This window comes from Spermophilus citellus (genome assembly GCF_964194105.1).
Source record: "Spermophilus citellus genome assembly, chromosome: 8".
Taxonomy (NCBI): domain Eukaryota; kingdom Metazoa; phylum Chordata; class Mammalia; order Rodentia; family Sciuridae; genus Spermophilus; species Spermophilus citellus.
The window spans coordinates 97144039-97165383 of NC_138189.1; the positions used below are offsets into that span (position 1 = coordinate 97144039).

The window sequence follows — 21345 nt, forward strand, 5'->3', positions numbered from 1 at the left end:
CTGGGAAGTAAACACTTTTTAAAAGGAGTTTGTATAGAGACAACCTAAATGTGTTCAAATAGTTTAAAGATATGCCTATGTTTTCAAAATGAAATAAAATATATACACCAGGGGAAAAATTTTTGTTATTCTAAGACTTGGAGGCAGGTTTCTTCCTAGAGGATTAAAAGCACCTCTCCCCTCTTTAAAAATCAAAACACCTTGATAGAGATGGATTACTTCAGTGAGTAGAGTGAACTGGAAGTGAGATAGAATTGAATTGCTCTCAATATTAAAGTAAGAATGTCATCCCACCAGGTCCATTTTACCCATTATGCGGTTTGCTGATTACTGAAATAATGATTTTTACAAAAGATGAAGAGTTTACTCACAGGCAGATGAGTGTGGAGATGGAAAAGCAGGTCTCAATCTGCCTCCCTGAAATAATGTTGGGGGATATTTGGGCAAAGACATAGGGAAAGATTATTGAAAGTTAAGAAGTGACTTTTTCCCTCCGGGACTCCCAAGTCTTCTCTAGAATATTAGGCTTCATTTCACAGGAGCTCAGTTGGAGTGAAGTTGGAGCTTACGGCTAGAGGCCACCTCATCTGAAACAAGGCAACTGATGATGCTTACTCCCAAGTTAAATTGGATTCCAGCAAATTTTAGCTAATGTCTTTTTAAGACTGTTAGTCGGCTTTCTGCCACTGTGACAAAATACCTACCGGGAGGAAAGATTTATTCTGTCTCACAAAAGTTTCAGTTCATCATTACACATAAATTTGATAAGTTTGAACAAAAAGTATACATCATGATAACAATAGAACAGTATACACCAAAAGCATAGCCATCATCTAAAAGTTTTCTCTCACTCTTTTTATTTATTTGTGTGTGTGTATGAGAGAGGGGGGCAGGTGGACAGAGGCAGAGAAACTCTTGACAAAAGATCTCCCTCTTAGCAAGTTTTCAAGTATACAGTACAGTATTATTAAGGTACTGTGCTGTACACATCTCTAAGAATTATTCATTTTGCATAACAGAAACTTTATACCCTTTGACTGGTACTTTCCTGTTTCTCAACCTTTGGCAACCACAATTCTCTGGCTTCTAGGTGTTTGACTATTTAGATTCCTAATATAAGTGTTATCAGGTAGTATTTGTCCTTCTTTGTCTGGCTTATTTCACTTTGATTAATGACCTCCAGATTTACCCATGTTGTTGCAAATGGCAAAATTTCCTTCTTTTTCAAGGCCAGCTAATATCCCATCCTTGTATGTCTGTATCATATTTTCTTGATTCCTCTAATGATAGCCATTTAGGTTGCTTCCATGTCGTGGCTATCGTGATTAAAGCCACAATGGATGTGCGTTTTCAAGACCTGGTTTCAATTCCTTTGGATTTGCCCAGAAGCAGAATCATGAAACCATATAGTAGTTCTGTTTTTAATTTTTTGAGGAACTTTCATGCAGTTTCCCTATTGTGGCTGTACAACATACATTCTCACAAGTGTACAAGAGTTCCCTATCTTCATGTCTTCATCACTATTTGTGATGTTTGGTTGTTTTGATAATAGCCATCCTACCTGCTGTGTGGTTTTGATTTTCATGTACTTAATAATTACAGATCATAAACACCTATATCTCTGTTGGCCACATTTTGTTTTGCCTATTTTGGAGAAATGTCTATTTAGCTTATTATCCATTTTTTAAAATCAGTTATTTGTTTTTCTTCTATTGAGTTGTATAAATTTCCTATATATTTGGGGTATTAACCCCTTATCAGCTATATGGTTTGCAAATATTTTCTCTCGCTTGAAGGAGGTAGTTTTGTTGTTGTTGTTGTTTTGTTTCTGCTGTTTAGATATGTTCTTATGGTACTGGGGATTAAACCCAGGGGCATTCTACTACTGAGCTACACCCCAGCCCTTTTTCGTCTTTATTTTGAGATAGAGGCTCTCTAAATTGCTGAGACTGGCATCAAACTTGGACTCCTCCAGCCTCTATATCCTGACCACCACACCAGCTTCCCATCTCGTATGCTGTCTTAACATTTTGTTGATTGTCTCATTTGCTGTGCAGTAGATTTTTGGTTTGATGTAGTCCCACTTCTCTATTTTGTCTTTCATTGCCTCTGCTTTTTGTTGTCATATTAAAAAAAAATCACAGCCAAGACCATAGTATTTCTGTGTTTTTTTTTCTGGATAGTTTCTATTGATATGTCTTTAAATTAGCTAATCTTATATTCTGCAATGTCTAATCGGTTGTTATTTCCCTCCTGTGTATCATTTTAATCTCAGATATTGTAATTTTCATCCCTAAAATTTCAACTGGATATTTCATATCTCCCATGTCTCTATTTAAATTTTTGGACGTATGAATATAGTTATAATAATACCATTGCCAGTTAACTCTAAAATCTCTGTTAGAATTTTGAGTATATTTCAATTTATTGATTTTTTTCCTCATTATAGGCCATATTTTACAGCTTCTTTGCATTTTTAGTAATTTTAATTAGATGTGAGATATGGATTTCATGTTTTTAGTGCTGCATTTATTTTTGTTCCTACAAATACACTAAGCTTCATTCTGGGATGCAGTTTAGTTACTTGGAAACAGGTTGATCCTTTCCCCATATTGCTTTTTGCTTTTTAGATAGCATCAAAACAGTGCTTAATCTAGACCTAATTATTTCTTACTCCTGAGGCAAGATCCCTCTGTGTACTCCTCTTGCCACTCAAATATACTAGGCTTGCCATTTGTCAATAGACAGTTTTGACAACTTATATTCCAGACAAAGTCATGGTTTCCTTAATATAAAAAGAATTTTTACCAAAAAAAAACAAATCCAATTTATACCAACAAAAGATATAGTTCGAATGGGAGAAATAAATAAAAATCTCTTAAAATGTGAGCACTTTCATAGGGAAAGATGCAAATAGAAGTATACTCTAATAACATTTTACATATCAAATTGGCAAAGATAAAAAAGTACAATATGGTATACACTCTGTAGTTAATGGCACAGGAAATAGGTATATATATATATATATATATATATATATATATATATACTTTTATATATATATATACTTTTATTTTAAGAGAGAGAGAGAGAGAGAATTTTTTAGTTCTTGGTGGACACAACAGCTTTGTTTGTATGTGGTGCTGAGGATCAAACCTGGGCCGCACGCATGCCAGGCGAGCGCGCTACTGCTTGACCCACATCCCCAGCCCCTAGGCACTCATATATTGATGATGGGAATGTAGATTAAAACAATCTCTGTAGCCAGGTGCGGTGGTATACACCTGTAATCCCAGCTATTTGGGAGGCTGAGGCAGGAGGATCACAAGTTCAAGGCCGACCTGGGCAACTTAGTAAGACTTTGACTCCAAATAAAATTTTTAAAAAAGGCTGTGGATGTAACTCAGTGGTAGAGTACTTGCCTAGCATATGCAAGGTCTTGGGTTTAATTTCCCAATACCACAAAAACAAACAAACATAAAACACCTCTATAAAGAGAAATTAGGCAATACCTTTCAGTATTAAAATTATTCATTCCTTTGCTTCAGTAATTTTACTCCCAGTTAACTATGGGACAGATATAATATGTGGGAAATTATATATTTGTATAAGTAAATTCATTACAGCATTATTTATAATTGCAAAACATTGAAAACAATCTAAATCCCTTTTAGTACGCTGGTTACACATTGCACTGGTATTAGTGAGTGGAACTGGAGAGTAAAACATGAACTCACATATACATGACTATCTCTGGAAAGACACAGGAACTGGTAAGTGGTTGCCTCAGGTGGGAACTGATGGGTCAGAGGATAAGGGAAGAAATAAAATATAACTTTTCCAGGAATCTTTATAAACCTGTCAGAACATTTTCTATATTTCCTATTTTAAAAATCAATTAAATGTTATTAAAAATAAACAAAGTTTCAGACACTTCACACTTATTATGAAAAAAAAAAAGGCCAAGAACTAAGACAATGATTTCCCAAAACAATATTTCCAGTTTTTACAGAGACTAGAGATCAGAGTACAAAAGCCCACCCTACCTGCCAGCACATGTGTCTGTCTTCCCACAATTTCCAACCACATTCTGATCCTGGGAAAAGAGGGATACTTATTTCATCATTCCAATATAATAATAGTTTTCAAAAGGGACTCCCCTTTTCAACACGTGTGCCTTTCTGAATCTACGTTTCTATATGTTGTACTATCATTTCTCTTATAATTTCCATAGTATTTATCCTAACATTCATTAATTGTTTTACCTTGTATCTCATCTGTGTTCAGTCATTGATTCTATATGTTAAGAATATGTATTAAATACATAGCTGAGAAATAATGTTGGTGAATTAAATATAATGTGTTTATATTTCCTCAGAAAAAATTCACAAAAATAGTTTTTTTTAAATGTGGAAACATATGCCAAAAAGATAATGAGAGTAGAGACAACCACATATATATTTTAGGGGATGGAAAACATATAGATATATAGCATCTTATTTAACAATCTGGAAAATTGAATCCCTAATCGGCGACAGAAAGGCTAAGAAACAATCTAATTAATACTGAAGAATACCCCTTAAAATTAAAAATTTGTAGTGCCAGTTTTCTGTTGGATGTAAAAGCAAGGTAGACTAAAAAGAGGATGATTAGTTGAAAACTTTTAAGTACAGTTAAAACTATACTACTTAGAAGAGATAAGATAAAATACAGATAACAACATGTATTGACAAGGATATACATTATAAGGATATACATTATAAGGATATGCACACTTTGAAAAGCTGATGGGTTCTTAAGAGTGCAAGCATATACCTAGGCAAGAGAAATGGATGTACATGCCCATACAAAAATTTGTACATGAACGTTCATGACAACTTTACTGATAATGGCCAAAAACTGGAAATAGCTTAAGTGTCCATCAGTAGTAAAATTGATAAAGTTGTCCCATTTACATAATGGAATACTACTCAGGAATAGAAGTAAAAAAAGATCACTGTAAATGCAACAACTTGGATGAATTGCTGTAAGAAGCAAAGCACAAACTATTACAAACTGTGTCCCATTTACATGCATTGCAAAATCACATGTGGTCACTGACTGGGGTAACGACTGAAGGAAGATTTGACAGAAAGGGACCTCAGAAATCTTGGTGGGTGGCAGATATATTCTATATGGGTGGATATTTGGTCATAGGTGACTATGGTCAAAATTCACTAGATGGTGTCCTTTAAATGTGGTTTACTTTATATATAAAAAAACAATGAAAACAACAAAAGAGCATTTCTAATTTTTATGTGGATTAAAATAATGATTATTAGGTATGGGAAGAGAAGCATTTCCTCTCTATTTTTTAATCTGAATGGTTAAGAAGTTGTGGGGGTGTCTTGGAATGGCTTTATATCAGAATAATCCCAGCAGCTTGGAAGGCTGAGGCAGGAATATTTCCAATTCAAAGCCAGACTCGGCAACTTAGAAAGACCCTATCTCAAAATTTAAAAATAAAAATAAAAAGGACTGGGGATGTGGCTCAGTGGTTGAGTGCTTCGTGGGTTCAATCAAAGAAGGAGGAGGAGGAGGGGTGGGGGGAGGAGGAGGAGGAAGAAAAAGAAAGGAGGTAGAGAAATGTTGGGCTACATGCAATCTACCACAATCACCATCATATTAGAATTTATATAGAATCTTAAATGTCTGTGCTTTCTCATGTATTTTCCCATTTGATCCTCACAGTAACACTGTGAGAACATTATCTGTATTTTCCATGTTTCCTAAGAGAGAAAACAGGAACCCCATCAATGTGCCCACCAGTAATTCCAGCAATTTGTGAGGCTGAAGCTGGAGGATTGCAAATTTGAGGCCAGCTTGGGCAATTTAGCAACTATCTCAAAATAAAATAAAAAGGGCTGGGATGTGGTGGTGTAGCACAGTGGTAGAGCATTGTCTAGGATGTTCTGTTTCAATCCCCAACACCTAAAAATAAAGTAACAGGATCAGAAAGGAAAAATCACTTACCCCAAATCACAGCCAGTTAGCAGTAGAACAAACTTTTTAATAACGTTCCTCAAAAAAGGGAAGGTGATGGACTTTGGTCATAGTTGATCATTTTTTCCCCATTGTTTGTAGGTTAAAGGTGAAAAAAGAAAAGGGAAAGTGACAACGAAACCTTAGGTAAAGCTAAATAGCTGTACACTGGGGCTGATAAGACCTGGAGCCGGAGATAGTTTTGTTTCTTGTTTGTTTTCTAATGACTAACTATCTAAAATAATTTCACCATACTCCTGCCTAGGGAAAAAAATACAAAATTCACACACATAAAAAGCTACTTCATTGCAAGTACCAAAGAAAGGATTGGGGAAGGGGGGAAGCCCACATATATAAAGCAACAGCGCTGAAGGAGATGGAACCAGATGACTAGGCTATAATAATAATTGCTAGAAATTTTTGAGCCTGTACTCCCAGTATATATGAACATATTTATTCCTAAAAAATAAATACACTGCTGTACAAATAAACATACCTTAAAAACAAAATTTTAAACACACAAATAGTATTTTAATAATTCAACTGTTCATCTTTTGTGGGATAATATTCATCACACTTTATTATTTTTGAAATTTTTCATTTGATTTTAATGGCATGGATACAATACTACACAAAAACATCATGCAGAATTCATGGGGAGACATTTATCATTAAGGACATCACTTGTAAATCTAGATTTCTCATAATATTTTTAATACTGCTGATTGGAGAGAAAAGCTGATCTAGCATCATTTATTTAGTCAGCAGCACAGCCCAGGACCTACCTTCAACCCCTACATGGAGCAAAGTATAGAATCCTATTGCTCAAGGAATTTTCTGGATTATTGTACACATGTTATTTCTAATTCTTACAATAAACTTTTAAAAATCAGAATTATTGCTCTTATTTACAGAGGAGGAAATTCACGTTTACAACGGTAACTTGCCCAAAGCTACATAATTGTAAGCTCTCTTAACTGGGGCTAGAAATTAGGTTTGTCCCATCCTCATCTGTGCAGTGGGTGATCTGTTTTGTTGTTTTTCTTGACTTCTTCATCTTCAAACAAAAGCCTTTAGTTAGTTGCTTAATTAATGTTTATTTTGTGTTTTATAGCTCACTTCAACCTCAGATACATCTCAAGAGGATCTGGTGGAGGAAAAGTGCTTACTAAAAAAATACACACATCGCTCCTGCAATAAAGTTTTCTGCCAACCATGGCAGAAGTGCATTGATGGGATCTGTGCTTGTAAACTCCCTTACCAATGCCCAAAGAATGGCACCTCCGTGTGTTCGACTAATGGGAAAAGCTACCCGACTTACTGTCATCAAAAGAGTTTTGAATGTCTCCATCCAGCGGCAAAGTTTTTAAATAATGGAACATGCAGAGCTGAAGGTTGGAAAAGCCTAGTTGTCAAGTTATTCTGTGATATGAAGGCAACTGTATACCCTTCTTTTTATTAGAAAACATTTTCCTGTGAAATATTATGACAACTCAAAAATTTCTAGACCTTCCATAGTGATTGAGGTGACTAATTCAGTAGTAGCTGAGCTGCACAGTACTTTAGAGTCATCCCCATTCTTGCTTCTACTTGGTTAAAGGGATTATTCCCAGGGTGGTCCAGTTGGTTCAGAACCCAGTGCAAAACTGATATGTAGTCTAGTCAGTCCTCAGCTTCTCCTTTGGACCTTCAGCCTCAATAATTTCTTCTAATATCTGACCCCCAACCCCATCCAGAATCCCACTGGCCCTGATTTTCCAAGGGAGTTTGAGACACGACTGACAAACTTGACAGGTCTACACTCCATCAGGGGCCTAGTGCAATGAGGAGACTGGACCCCACCATATACACTTGGAGGAGTGTTGAAGATTAGGGATCTCAATGCAGGTGCAGGCGCAGCAGCTCCCAGTGATTCGGAGATAAGAAGATCATTAAGTTCAAGGCCAGCCTTGACAACTTAGTAAGACTCTGTCTCAAAATAAAAATAAAAAGGGCTGAAAATGCAGCTAAGTGGTAGAGTACCCCTGAGTTCAGTCCCCATTTCCCTGGGGGGGAGGGCAGGGATTAAATAAAGAAAAAAGATTAGAAATCTCACAGTTAATCAGATTGAGTTTCAAATTCCTCCAAGCCCCAGCTCAGTTATTGACAAGCTGTGTGATCTCTCTGGACCCCAGTTCCCTCACTTGTAAAATGTGAATAACAGAAGTTCCTAAGTCACAAGACTTGTGGAAATTAAATAAAATGATGCATGTAAAGCTAACTCTTCAGACAGTGTTTGGTACATAAAGTGCTCATTAAATTTTAACTATAACAACAAAACTAAGGCTCATTTCCTTCTGATATCAAGTTATTACTGATACTTCTGAACTTACAAAGGAATTTTTAAATGTTTTTCTTTTTATTTTAAGAGACAGGGTTTCTCTATATTGCCCAGGCTGGCCTTGAACTCTGGGGCTCAAGCAATCCTTCTGCCTCAGCTCCCAATAGGTGACAACAAGTGCATCCACTGCACTGGGCAAAACATTATTTTCAAAGGAACTGTGGTGTGCACCAGCTCACAGTGGCCTATATAATTTTGTGGTGCTGATTTAAGATAGTGAGGTTCTCTGTAAAAGGAGGAAAATATTCCCTGCTTGAGCCCATTTCTATTATCCATTGGAGAGGAAGATGGCAAATAGTCAACCATATTTTATCAGTGTCAGATTTTCTTCTCTTGAGGTATTAAATGCTTTAAGTATTTTGAGAATACATAAACCTTTTCTTTACTTTCATTATTTGTCTTCTAAGAGTGTGGACTTCAGAGTAATAGAGCAATTTCTGTGGTATAGCCAATAGCTTAGTTTCTCTTAGATTTAGGTTCCTCATATAGAAAAATGGGGATAAATATGGGCTTAATCTTGTGTGTGTGTGTGTGTGTGTGTGTGTATGTGTGTTGCTAGGATACTAGAGATTGAACCCAGAGTCACTTTATCACTAAGCTACATTCACAGCCCTTTTTAAAAATTTTTTATTTTTTATTTTGAAACAAGGACTTACTAAGGTGTCTAGGTTGGCCGTAAACTTGCGATCCTCCCACCTTAGTGCCCAGAATAGCAGAGTTTCCAGGTGTGGAATGAAGCCCACACTTGGCTGGGCTTCATCTTTATAGGGCCAATGTGATGATTTAATGATCTTCTGTATAACTGGGTAGTGCAAGCACTGACACATAATAAGCACTCATAAAATCATTGCTGATTATTTATTAAAATCTTCATGGTGTCCAAAGTCAATTTGAAATTAGGTATTTTAATATTGTAAAGGCTCTTTTTCATTGAAAGGGAAAAAGCGGAAGCTTAAATATTGCTCATCCTTTTGGGTTTTTTTTATTATAGGAAAATTTAGTATTTCCTTAAATTATGGAAGTACAGATTCAAGGGGAATTGTTGAAGTAAAGCTAGTAGACCAAGATGAGAAAATGTTCCTATGTAAAAGCAGCTGGGGCTTAAGAGAAGCCAACGTGGCCTGCCTTGACCTTGGATTTCAGCAGTGAGTATTAGTAGATTTTTCTCAGGGCTGATTTGATTGTTCCAACTATTTGCTTTTTGATGACCTAATCTTTCTGGGCCTTAGTTTCCTTATTTGTAACCTGAGAAGATTAACTACCCACCTCACAGTATTGTGGTGAAGATTAAATGTGCTCACATTTGCCTAGCACTTGGCATCCTGCTGTGAGCACAGAGCACCTTTAGATTGAACCCTTTGGTGAATTTCACAGTCATTACCCCTAATCTCTGCTCATCTAGAATTATGACCACTTTTTCTCATCCAATATTGTTCAGGTCTTTTCTCTTTCTTCTTTGATCAACTGTCTGTTTGGTCCTTTTGTAAATGGTCTCTCTCATTTCCTTATTGTCAACTTCATCAATCTTTGCTGTTATCTTTTTTTTTTTTAAGTATTTATTTTTTAGTTATAGTTGGACACAATACCTTTATTTTATTTATTTTATATGTGGTGTTGAGGATCAAACCCAGGGCCTTGCCTGTGCTAGGCGAGCACTCTACTGCTGAGCCATAACCCCAGCCCCCTTTGCTGTTATTTTTGACTTTTGTCCCCTTTATGATTTTTTCTAATTTCTTGAGCTGAATACTTAATACAATCATTTGTTTTATTGCTTTCCTAATGTAAACATTTAAGGTACAAATTTATCTCTTAGGTAATGTTTTATCTGTTTGCCATAAGCTTTCATAAGTGATATTTATTATTTAGTTCAAAGGAAGTTCAATATATTTTCTTTTTTGACCCATATTCAGTTTAGAAGTTTCTTTCTCTCTCTTTTTTTTTAACTTTCCAAATATTCGTGTTAATTTGCTTTTAGTTAACTTTTTGTTCTTGATTTCCTATTAAATTGCATTGTGGTCAGAGAATATCCCTGTATGATGATAATCTTATGTCAACATTTATTTTTATTTTTATTTTTTAGTTGTAGTTGGACACAACACCTTTACTTTGTTTATTTATTTTTATATGGTGCTGAGAATCGAACCCAGGGCCCCACACATGCTCCGCGAGCGCTCTACTGCTGAGCTATAAACCCCAGCCCCTCAACATTTTTTTTTAATCTTCTGTCTTGCCTCTCGTACTTGGTTTGTAAATTATGCAATCTATTTTTATTTCTTCAGTGGTTAGCTTTGAATTTATACCATAAATCCTTGACTTAGGAATTCCTTACCTTCTTAGGAACCCCATCAAGTTGCCGATATTTAATTCCACCTTATTTTTATATGTACCTGAAGTTAATCACCATCATTATATACTAAGAAATTATTATTATTGTTGCTTAGTTGATGCTCACTCAGATTTACTTCATGTTTATACCAATTTTTTGGTTTGTCCCATCTTACATCTCACATTTCAATCTGGTCTCAATTTTTTTCTTCCTAAACTACACTTTCTAGTTCATTACGGAGAGTCTCTTATTATAAATTGAACCATGGGATACTGTAGATTTAATCTAATGGTAAACTCTCTCAGCTTTGATTCCTCAGTATTTTGTTCTTTTCATGTTTTGTATAAGTTCATGGATAGACTTCTCTGATTCAAGCTAAGGGGGATTTCTCATACTTCCTTAAGAGCTCATTGAGTCCATTTATTATACTTTTGTAGTATTTTTAGATATTTTTAGGTTGTGAGGTTTTTCAGGCTTTTCAGATTATTTGCTTATCAAGGTGTTTGAAATGGCTCTTGTTGTCACGGAGCAATTTCATGACTACTATTATCATTAGGGATCTGAAATAATTAAAATAACCCTCCTTGTTCACTGTGCCTTTCACTCTAATTAGTCTGATGTTTAAATTGCCATTTCTGTTTTATTTTTTATTCCATTTGTCTACTGCATCTTGGCTCACCTTTTAAATTTGAACTTATTTTCCTTGTTCATTTCTAAAGAGAAGCAAGGAGCAACTGAATGTCCTGGAAGAAGAGTTCACCTTAATTCGTCTCTAGGATGTTGGGTAACTTAGGCAGCTTCTTCTCTGCATAAATTCTGAACAAATTCAGACATCCCAGCACTGGTATATAGGTGACAGAATACCACCATAATACTGCTGAGGCTGAATTGAGATGTAGCTTATTGTAAAAGCAAATGAATCTGCTAGAATTAAACCAACTTAATTTCTAAATCTTAAGCAGTAAGGGAACCAACCAGGTAAGCCTTGCATAATATGGCAAGCAAAGAAACACCCAAAAGGAACAAGTGAAAAGCTGAGCTAACCAGGCCTGATTTATATATCTAAAATCCTCCAATCAGAGTAATCTACTTCCTTTCCCACAGAGAAAAATCAAACAAAAGAGAGAGTCCAGGAACAATGCATCTCAAATTGAAAGGAAATATCAGGAGTATTTCTTCCTTTATAAGAAACAGGGAAGAGGAGGCCAATGTTTGCTGAGTGCTTGTCATGTTTTGAACCCTAGCTAATCAGTTTAAATTGATGGTTTAGTTAATTTGTGTAAGACTCGCTGAGGTAGTCATATTCCCTTTCATAGGTAAAGATATTGAGGCTCAGAGAATTTAAGTGTCTTGCCCAGTCTGTAACTCATATGTTAAAAATGAGAGGAAATTACCCTAGGCCCTTATTTCCTAGTATAAGACTATATATAAACATACTAATTGTTCTACCATCATGTTTTATTTATTCTATTTGCAGAGGTGCTTTAAGTATTGAAGAAAGGTTTTATATTCCTGAAAATCTCCACATAAACTCCACTGAATGTCTGCATGTCCATTGTCATGGATTAGAGACCAGTTTGACTGAATGTACTTTTGCCAAAAGGAAAACCAAGCGTTATGAGGGTCTTGCTGGCGTGGTGTGTTATACACAGAATTCAGGTTGGTGGAGTACTTGCCTGATACTTTACAACTTCCTTCAAGATTGTTCATACCATGCCTAAATAAATAAGTCAATGATTGATACCCAGTCATTGAGGCAAATGATATGGATCGTATCATGTTTGGGGAGAGACTAAATTAGTGATTTTCTCCTGTCATTCCTTATTCCTGTCAAATATTACTTGCCTCCACTTTCCTATACGGGAAGAAAATTGCCGGACACCTCTTTGTTTCCTTGAACATGTGGATTAAAGTTATGATAGCAACACAAGTCAGTCAAGCAAGAGAAAAAAACAAAATCTCCTTCAAGAATTCCAACCTACCCATCATTATGTACAACTATAATGTACCAATAAAACTATGGAAAGAGAAATAAAATTCCGGCTTATAGGACATTCCTTTAAAATGTTTAAGTGACCATATCACTACCTCAGTTTCCAGGCAGTCATTGATGCTTTGCTCCTTCATCCTGACATTGGTATATTTTGGCCATTTATGGTATTAAAAACCAAAGCTGTATCCTTTTCAGTGCTAAATAAATATATATAAATAAATACATATATTATATAAACAAATAATAATACTAAATTTATTTTTATATATTTATATAAATATAAATATCCTTCCTCAATAGGACTCTTGACGTTCAGGAAATAATACCAAGAATTAACATATGGGATGGCATCAAATTAAAAAGCTTCTTCACAGCAAAGAAAACAATTAGGAACATGGAGAACCTACAGAGTGGGAGAATTCTACTACAGAATGTCAGCTACAACTCTGATAGGATATTTAGAATATATAAAGAATCCCAAAAGCGGGGCCAAGGTTGTGCTCAGTCATGTAGCAGTTGCCTACAGTGTGTACGGCACTGGGTTGCATCCTCGGCACCATGTAAAATAAATAGATGGAGTGAAGGTGGGGTGTCCATCTAGAACTAAAAAAAAAAAAAAATTTAAAAACCTTACCACCAAGAAATAAAATAACCTAATCAATAAATGAGTAAATGAACCAGAAATTTTAAAAAAGAGAAATACAAATGACCAATAAATATATGAAAAAAAATGTTCTACATCTTTAGCATTCAAGGAAATGCAAATTAAAACTACACTGAGATTTCATCTCACTCCAGTTAGAATAGCGGTTAAAATATAAGGATGTGGGAGAAAATACTTTCACACCATTGGTGGGGTTGTGAGTTAGCATAACCACTATGGAAATTTATATGGAGATTCCTCAAAAGACTGGGAATGGAACCACTATATGTCCCAGCTATAACACTCCTCTGTATTTATCCAAAAGAATTGAAGTCATCATACTACAGTGATACATGCATACCCATGTTTATAGCAGTTCAATTCACAATAGCCAAACTATGGAACCAGCCTAGATGTCTGTCAACAGATCAATGGATAAATAAACTGTGATATACATACACAATGGAATTTTATTCAGCCATTAGGAAGAATGAAATTATGTCATTTGCAGAAAATAGATGCAACCTGATAGCATCATGTTAAATGAAATAATCCAGAATTAGAAAGCCAAGGGTTGTATGTTTTGTCATATGTGGGAAGCTCAAGAAGAAAAAGAAAAAGAAAGGTGGGGGCCATGAAAATAGGAGGGACGTCAGTAGAGCAGAAGAAGAGGACTGGGGAAGGTGGAGGGATGGGAAACAGGAGGTACTGAAGAATTAAATTGACCCCAAATTATTTTGTGTATATGTACAAATATGTAACAATGGTGTCCAAAATTATGTACTGTTATAAGGCACCAATAAAAAATAAGCTAAAAAATGTAAATGGCACTGCCCATGTGTCCTGGGAGTGGAGGTGGGTTAGTGTAGTAGCAGGAGAGAAATGCAGGAGCACCAGCACTTGCCATGTCAGCTAGTGCTCCTACTCCTAACTCCCCATCTCAAGACTACAGACTTCCACAGTCAACACTGGTTTTCAGAAAGGGCCTCTATAAGCCAGCTTTGGCATTTATTTTCCTTATTGGTCATGTATACTAAGTTGATATTACTAATACATTTTATATCTTATTTTCTTTTTTGAGATCTGATTTATCTTAACAACTCCATTATCCTAAAAAGGAGATGAGGATGTTATGCCACAACTCCATAACTAAATTTCACAAAAATGAAATTTACAGATTCTCCAACAGATGAGTCCTTTCAGTGTGTGAATGGGAAATACATTCCTCGGCAGAAAGCCTGCAACGGGATTAATGACTGCGGTGATCAAAGCGATGAGCTGTGCTGTAAAGGTAGACATAAATCTAGCTTTTAAATCCTCTGATTCATTCTTCTGACTAAAAAGATAAAAACAATTTTATTATTGAATTGAAAAGCTGACCTCATTCATTTTATTTTTTTTTCATTTTTCTACATTTGTACTAGGGATCAAAACCAGGGGCACTTTATCACTGAGCTACATCCCAGCCCTTTTTATTTTGTATTTTGAGACCGGGTCTCACTAAATTGCTAAGCTTGGCTTCCAATTTGTAATCCTCCTGCCTCAGCCTCTTGAGTTGCTGGGATTATACAGGCATGCACAACCTCATTCAATTTTAAGAAATGAAGGAATCTCTCCAACTTGTGTTTGTATAGGGTGCCGTGGTGACACTTTCCTTTGTAAGTCGGGTGTTTGCATTCCAAACAAGTATAAATGCAATGGTGAGTTGGACTGCATTACAGGAGAAGATGAAGTCGGTTGTGAAGGTAATTTAATTTTGTGATAACTTTTCTTTCATTATGGAATCCACAGATTCTGAAATTCTTCTTTGGTAACATGTTAACATTACTAAACAGTAAGAACATTAACTATTAATATTAACATATTAATAGTACATCAACATATTAATTAACATATCAATTACCATAATATAATAATTAACACATTAATAACATAATGGTAACGATATTATATTAATCAATTAATAAATAGTATATTATACAATAGTGACAATATTAGTATTATTAATTAATAATAATATCATAATAATAATTAACATGTTAATTAACATATTAATAATACATAATTAATAAAAGTAAGAACATTACTGAATGAGCATTTGAAGATCTACATCATATTTTTACCTAGTAAATATCTACTTGTCATTTCAGAACATTTTATTATAAAAAAAAAATCTCACATACACAATAAGGATGGTCTTAAAATGGCTCCCTATGGATGCATCTTTCAGCTCAACACTGATAGTTTGAAGTCTTATTCATCTGTCTTCCAGCTTTTTATTTGTTGGAGTATTTTAAAGTAAATTTCAGATATCATCTCATTTCACCTATTTACATATCTAATAATGAAAACACTATGTATATTAAACCATTCTCTCATTAGTATACCTAAAAATAATGGTTCCCTACATTTAATAACCTCCATGATTCTCTATCAATATTTACTGACTGCCATATTCAAATTTTCCTACCTCAAAAAATGTCTTTTTCAAATTAATGTGTTCAAATCAGGATCCAAAAGAACATGAATGTTGTATTTGTTTTTGACCTTTTCAAGTGATAACTTTAAGGTCTGCTTTATTCTTTAAGCCACCTATCCCATCTCCTCTCCCAATTTTTTTTCTATACTATTGATTTTTTTTTTTAAGAAGAGCTGATCATGATGGGATAGTCCTTATTCTGGATTTACAGAGACTTGGTTAAATGCAGAATTTAATATTTTAGGCAAGAATTCTTAGTGCCTTTTGTCTTCTTGTCTATCTTCTAGTATTGCTAAGATCAATCCCTGGATAAGTTTGATGTCTCCATTAAAATGTTCCTCCATAATCTTTCACCTAACAATTTTATCATACTTAGTAATTGTTGCCTACATACACTTTATCAGTAAGGTCTATAAAATGTCAATTTCTAATTTTAACATTCTTCCTATACTTATTTACTGAAATTATACAGGAAAAAATTTTCCTTCATCAACCATTTTATTTTCATAAAATGTAAAACTCATAGAAGAAAAGCAGGATGATTTTTTATTTCTTTTTTTCCCCACAGTTTTTATTGGTCCATTGTAGTTGTACATAATGATGGGATCTGTTGTTATGAATTTGTACATGTACACAATATAACAGTATAATTTGGCCAATATCCCTCCCCCCAACTCCCACTCCTGTCCCTTTCTTCTTTTGAGAGATCACCTTTCTTCTCTTTTTCCCTCTTAACCTTCCACCCATATATGAGAGAAAACATATACCCTTGACCTTCTGAGCTTGACTTATTTTGCTTAACATAATGGTCTCTAGTTCCCTCCATTTAAAAAAGCAGGATAATTCTTTTTTTCTGTTTTTTTATTTGTTGTAATTAATTATACATAACAGTAGAATGCATTTTGATACATCATACATAAATGGAGTATAGCTTGTCTTTCTTCTGGCTGTACCTGATGTAGGATTACACTGGTCATATAATCATATATGCACATAGGATAATAATGTTCAATTCATTCTTCTATCATTCCTACACCCATACCCCCTCCCCTACTTTCACTCCCCTCTGTCTAATCCAAAGTACCTCTATTCTTCCCTACCCTCCACTTATTGTGAATTAACATCCACATATCAGAGAAATCATTTAGCCTTTGGTTCTTTGGGATTGGCTTATTTCAAAAAGCAGGATAATTCTTAAACCTCTCCCTTTATTTATCAAGTTTCAAAGTGATGAGTTTGGACAACCTCAGGACAAACTTAGGACAACCTCCAATGATAAAAATATCATATACTTGTTCTGTATGACACAGACTGACTTTTATTCCCATCAATGCTTTCAGGAGGAAAAAGATCTCTTTAATTGACTATATTCATTCACTTACTCAGTGACTATTAAGTTCCTACTCTGTGTACCAGGTCCTATTCTAAATATTAGGGTTACAATAGTGAATGACATTTTAAAAATACCTGCCCCTTTATGCATCTTACCTTCCAGTGGGTGAAGCAAGACAATAAATAAGAGAAAAAGTAAAATAAAAAAGTACTAAGAAGAAAAGTAAAGCAAGGAAGGAGGGTAGAAACTATTGGGGGTAAGTTTTGAAATTTTAGGTAAGGTAGCCTGAGAAGGACTCACTGAAGTTACTGTTAGAAACCCATGTGGAGAGGGCTGAGGATACAGTTCAGTTGGTAGAGTGCTTGCCTTGCGTGCACAATGCCCCGGGGTTTGAACTCCAGCACCAAAAAAAGAAAACCCTATGGAGGAAATTGTGGAGCAGCCTACAGAAGGATGTTCCAGGCACTGCCACTCACAGGACAGTGTTTCCAAGCAGGAACTTTCCTAGGGTGCTTGAGGAATAAGCAGCAAGGTGGCTAGTGTGACAGATGGTACAGGTGATGGTAGGGAGACATTAAGAGAGATGCTGTAGGAGAGGTGGAGAGGTGGAGTAGAAGGTATTGAACCGACCAACTACGGCCTGTTAGAGTGGAACAAGGGCTTTGAACAGAGTGAAATGATCTGACTAAATTTTAAATTAAGTTTACTCTGGCTTCTGGCTCTATAAGGAAAAGGGAAGAAATGGGGACCCCATTAGGAAATCATTGCAGAGAAGAGATGAGAGTGACCAGGACAGGAGGGTAGGAACAAAAATGATGAGAAGCAGTCAGATTCTGGATATATTTTAAAGGCTGAGCCAATAGATTTGCCAGTTGATTGGATGAGGGTTCAAGGTAAATGAGCAGTGGAGGGTGGATGCACCCCATTTATGGAACTTATCCATGCTGTTAATGTTTAACAACTGGCTTCAGAAAAGGAGAGGGAGGGGAAGGGGGGAGGGGGAGGGGAGAGGGGGAGGGGAGAAGGGGAGGAGAGAGGGGGAAGAGAGGGGGGAGGGAAGAGGAGGAGGGAAGAGGGGGAGGAGAGAGGGGGAGGGAAGAGGAGGAGGGAAGAGGGGGAGGGAAGAGGGGGAGGGAAGAGGGGGAGGGAAGAGGGGGAGGAGAGAGGGGAGGGGGAGGGAGAGGGGAACTTTTGTTTCCCTCTCAGTGGTAGAGTGCCTAGTTTTATATAGCTTTTGCCAATTTCTGTGGTATAATTATTCCATCATGAGGGATTTCAAGCTACTGATATGGAACATGAGCCAGGAACCCCTGGCTGGGTACAATGAGTTCTTTAGACTGGCCCAAAGCAGCATCATCACAACACTGAAGCACTTTCCACTGTTTCCTTCTCTCTCTCTCTCTCTCTCTCTCTCTCTCTCTCTCTCTTTTAACAGTAGACATCTTGAAAATAGAATCTTTTTTTTTTTCATTGCAAATGTCCCAGAACAATTGTCTTACACATAGAAATTAAGTAAATGTTGAAAATAATGTGTAAATAAATGAATTGATATTAATTACATTTGACATTACTTGGTATGCTAGTATGAGACTTACCGAGATTTTGTTTAGTTTTCCATTGAGATCAGCTCTTAAGTGAAAGAATATTCATGACACAGTGGCACATACCTGTAGTCACAGCAACTGAGGCAGAAGGAATGTAAGTTTGAGGCCAGCCTTGGCAATTTAGCAAGATCCTGCGTCAGAATAAAAAATAAAATATATATATAAAAATAAATAAAGGCCTGGGGATGTAGCTCAGGGATAGAGTACCTAGGTTCAATCCCCAGTATTAAAAAAGAAAAGAAATATCCTTTTTAGGATTTCAAATCATATGATTTCTTTTAAAGGATATAGAAGCAGTTGGGCAGAAGTGCCTTTATGTTTGTTAAGTTCAGTTCAATCCTTAATAGAGAGAGGAAGAAAGAAAATTTTTTCAGGTAGGACAGTGAATCATGAGGCTCTAGCTCTACAGTGTCATCTCCCTTCTTTATTGTGAGAGTAGTTTGGGCTTTTTCTTTCTCTCTTTCTCTTCCTTCCCCTCCCCCTCCTTCAATTTAAAATGCTAAACTCTAAAGTCAAGGGACACAATTTGTTTACTGGGTGTGTGTGTGGGGGGGATCCTCCTGCAAGAAAGTAACTACAATATAAAGCTTATTGTCATATAAATTTCTTGAATCAATATCAAAACTACACTTAGTCAACTGTCATTGTTAGTCAGTCCTTCAGTTTATCCTTTGGGATGAGCTGTGCCTTTTGTAGCTCATTAGGGGTCATAATGTTCCCCTCTAAGAAAGAGAAGTGAGAGCAGAGATATAAAATTAATATATACATTGACTTCCACTTCAAGTGGCCAGGTCATAATCACTAAATCAAGGGAGGTTTGGATTATATTTTGATTGCACTTATCTTTTAAAAGCCCCTCTTTTATTAATATGTTAAAACAATTACAAATTTTATATTAAATGGTAAGTTTGCTGTTGAGTATGTGTTCAAATGGATCTTAAATTCTAATCTCTTTTTAAAATTCAAGTTAAAATGATTTCCTTGCTGGGTGAAATTGGGGAGTGTTTAAATGTAAGATGAAAATTTTGTTATTCATTATTAAAACTCAAAGTAAAATGGCATACTGTCTGGCTTTTTTTCTTAATTTTTTATAACTAGGACTTATCAGTTGTTATCCTATTTCTGAAATAATGATTTGAGTATATTTTATTCAAATGAAACTGATGTCTTTGCTATAGTGAGTTTTTTATTTTGCTTTTAAGAGCCAAACATCCTTCAATACAAGGTAAATCTATTTTTATAGTAGAAAATTTATATTACAGATGAATATAAGTTGTTCCTTATACATGTTATAATATATAGAGAGATAGTTATATAATAATATGGTGTGGGTTTTTTTTCTCAATTAAAAATTATCCTTTGCTATGGTAAATATTTTTTATTTTGCTTTTTGTTTTTCTTCAGGCTTCGCACCCAAGGCTCAAGGTAAAAAAAGTTTATTAAAATTTTGAGATACTAAAAAATTGAAATAAAACTAAGGATCTATTGTGTCATCAGTAATCCACTTTTAACATTAGGCTGGCACAGAGGTTTTGTTCGTTTTGTGTGATAAACTTTCAGTCTCATGGACTGCTCACCAGAAAACCATTCACAGTGGACTTTCCCTGCACATTTCTCCTTTGCCAAACATCTTTTTCTCTTACTCTAATTTTTTCTCAAAACCAAGGCAGTTCTGAAGAAATTGATACCAGAAAAGATTTAATATGTTCATTTACATAAGCAGATGTCCCCAAAGCCTCCAGCTCTTTGGGGCTACCCTTTTCTTAAGTATTCAGATAAAATGACTCAAGCCCCCAGCCCACATAATGCCAAAAGTTCATGGTCCTCCTCAGAAATTCTTAGGATTCCTGGGAGACGAAGTAGCTCAAGATTACCCATTTCTCTGACTATCTATTCTCAATTAGTTCCTTCTATTACTTCTCACTTTTCATTTACCGGTTTTGGAGCTGCTGTTCTTCCCCCCCCCCCATTCATTCATTTCCTTCTTCCTCCCCATCCTCCTTTCTTTGTCACTTACCTTCCTAGTTTTGGACTTATGATTTGACGATACTCCTCAGTTCATTGAATATGATCATCATTGGTTCCAGCCAGGCCCTCTCTGGCTTTATCCCTGTACCTTACTTCCATTCTCCTCCCCACATAGTCAAACATTTTAATATGACCTAAAGTGTATGTCATTTAGTTTGTAGCTTTCTTATCTAATGTGCATTGTTATTATGAGCATAACATCCCCCCCATTTTTTATTGGTGCATTATAGTTGTACATAATGATGGGATTTGTTGTTGCATATTTGCACATGCACACAACATAACAATATAATTTGGCATGAGTATACATTTTTAACTCATATAACATTGTGTTATGGATCTCATATTTTCTTTCTTTCTTTCTTTCTTTCATTCATTCATTCATTCATTCATTCATTCATTCATTCTTCCTTTCTTCTTGAAAGCATTACATTTTAGAGATCTTTCCATGATGCTATGTGTTCATTAAATCTCTTGCTCTTAAATCACTGCATAGAATACTCTGCCATGATATCAGTTTGTAAAATGTGTATAATGT

At 35.5% G+C, this 21345-nt stretch overlaps 2 protein-coding genes across 3 annotated transcripts in view; one reads left to right on the top strand and one right to left on the bottom strand.

The window, feature by feature from the left end:
• RRH (retinal pigment epithelium-derived rhodopsin homolog) overlaps positions 1-21345 on the bottom strand; it is a 64419-nt gene that overhangs the window by 37858 nt on the left and 5216 nt on the right. The window contains exons 1-2 of one of the 2 annotated variants that reach the window (XM_081303079.1): positions 4047-4096; positions 3738-3797 (exon numbers count right to left, since the gene is read on the bottom strand). The gene's annotated coding sequence lies outside the window, so the exon portion shown is untranslated. Of the gene's footprint in view, positions 1-3737; positions 3798-4046; positions 4097-18770; positions 18911-21345 lie in introns of those variants that run through there. The other variant, XM_081303080.1, reaches the window with a different exon arrangement.
• Positions 1-21345, top strand: part of CFI (complement factor I) — a 39248-nt gene that overhangs the window by 3762 nt on the left and 14141 nt on the right. The window contains exons 2-7 of the mRNA XM_081303085.1: positions 7136-7415; positions 9393-9546; positions 12205-12386; positions 14541-14654; positions 14998-15108; positions 20184-20204. Of these exons, the coding sequence (XP_081159211.1) occupies positions 7136-7415; positions 9393-9546; positions 12205-12386; positions 14541-14654; positions 14998-15108; positions 20184-20204 (862 nt within the window). The remainder of the gene's footprint in view (positions 1-7135; positions 7416-9392; positions 9547-12204; positions 12387-14540; positions 14655-14997; positions 15109-20183; positions 20205-21345) is intronic.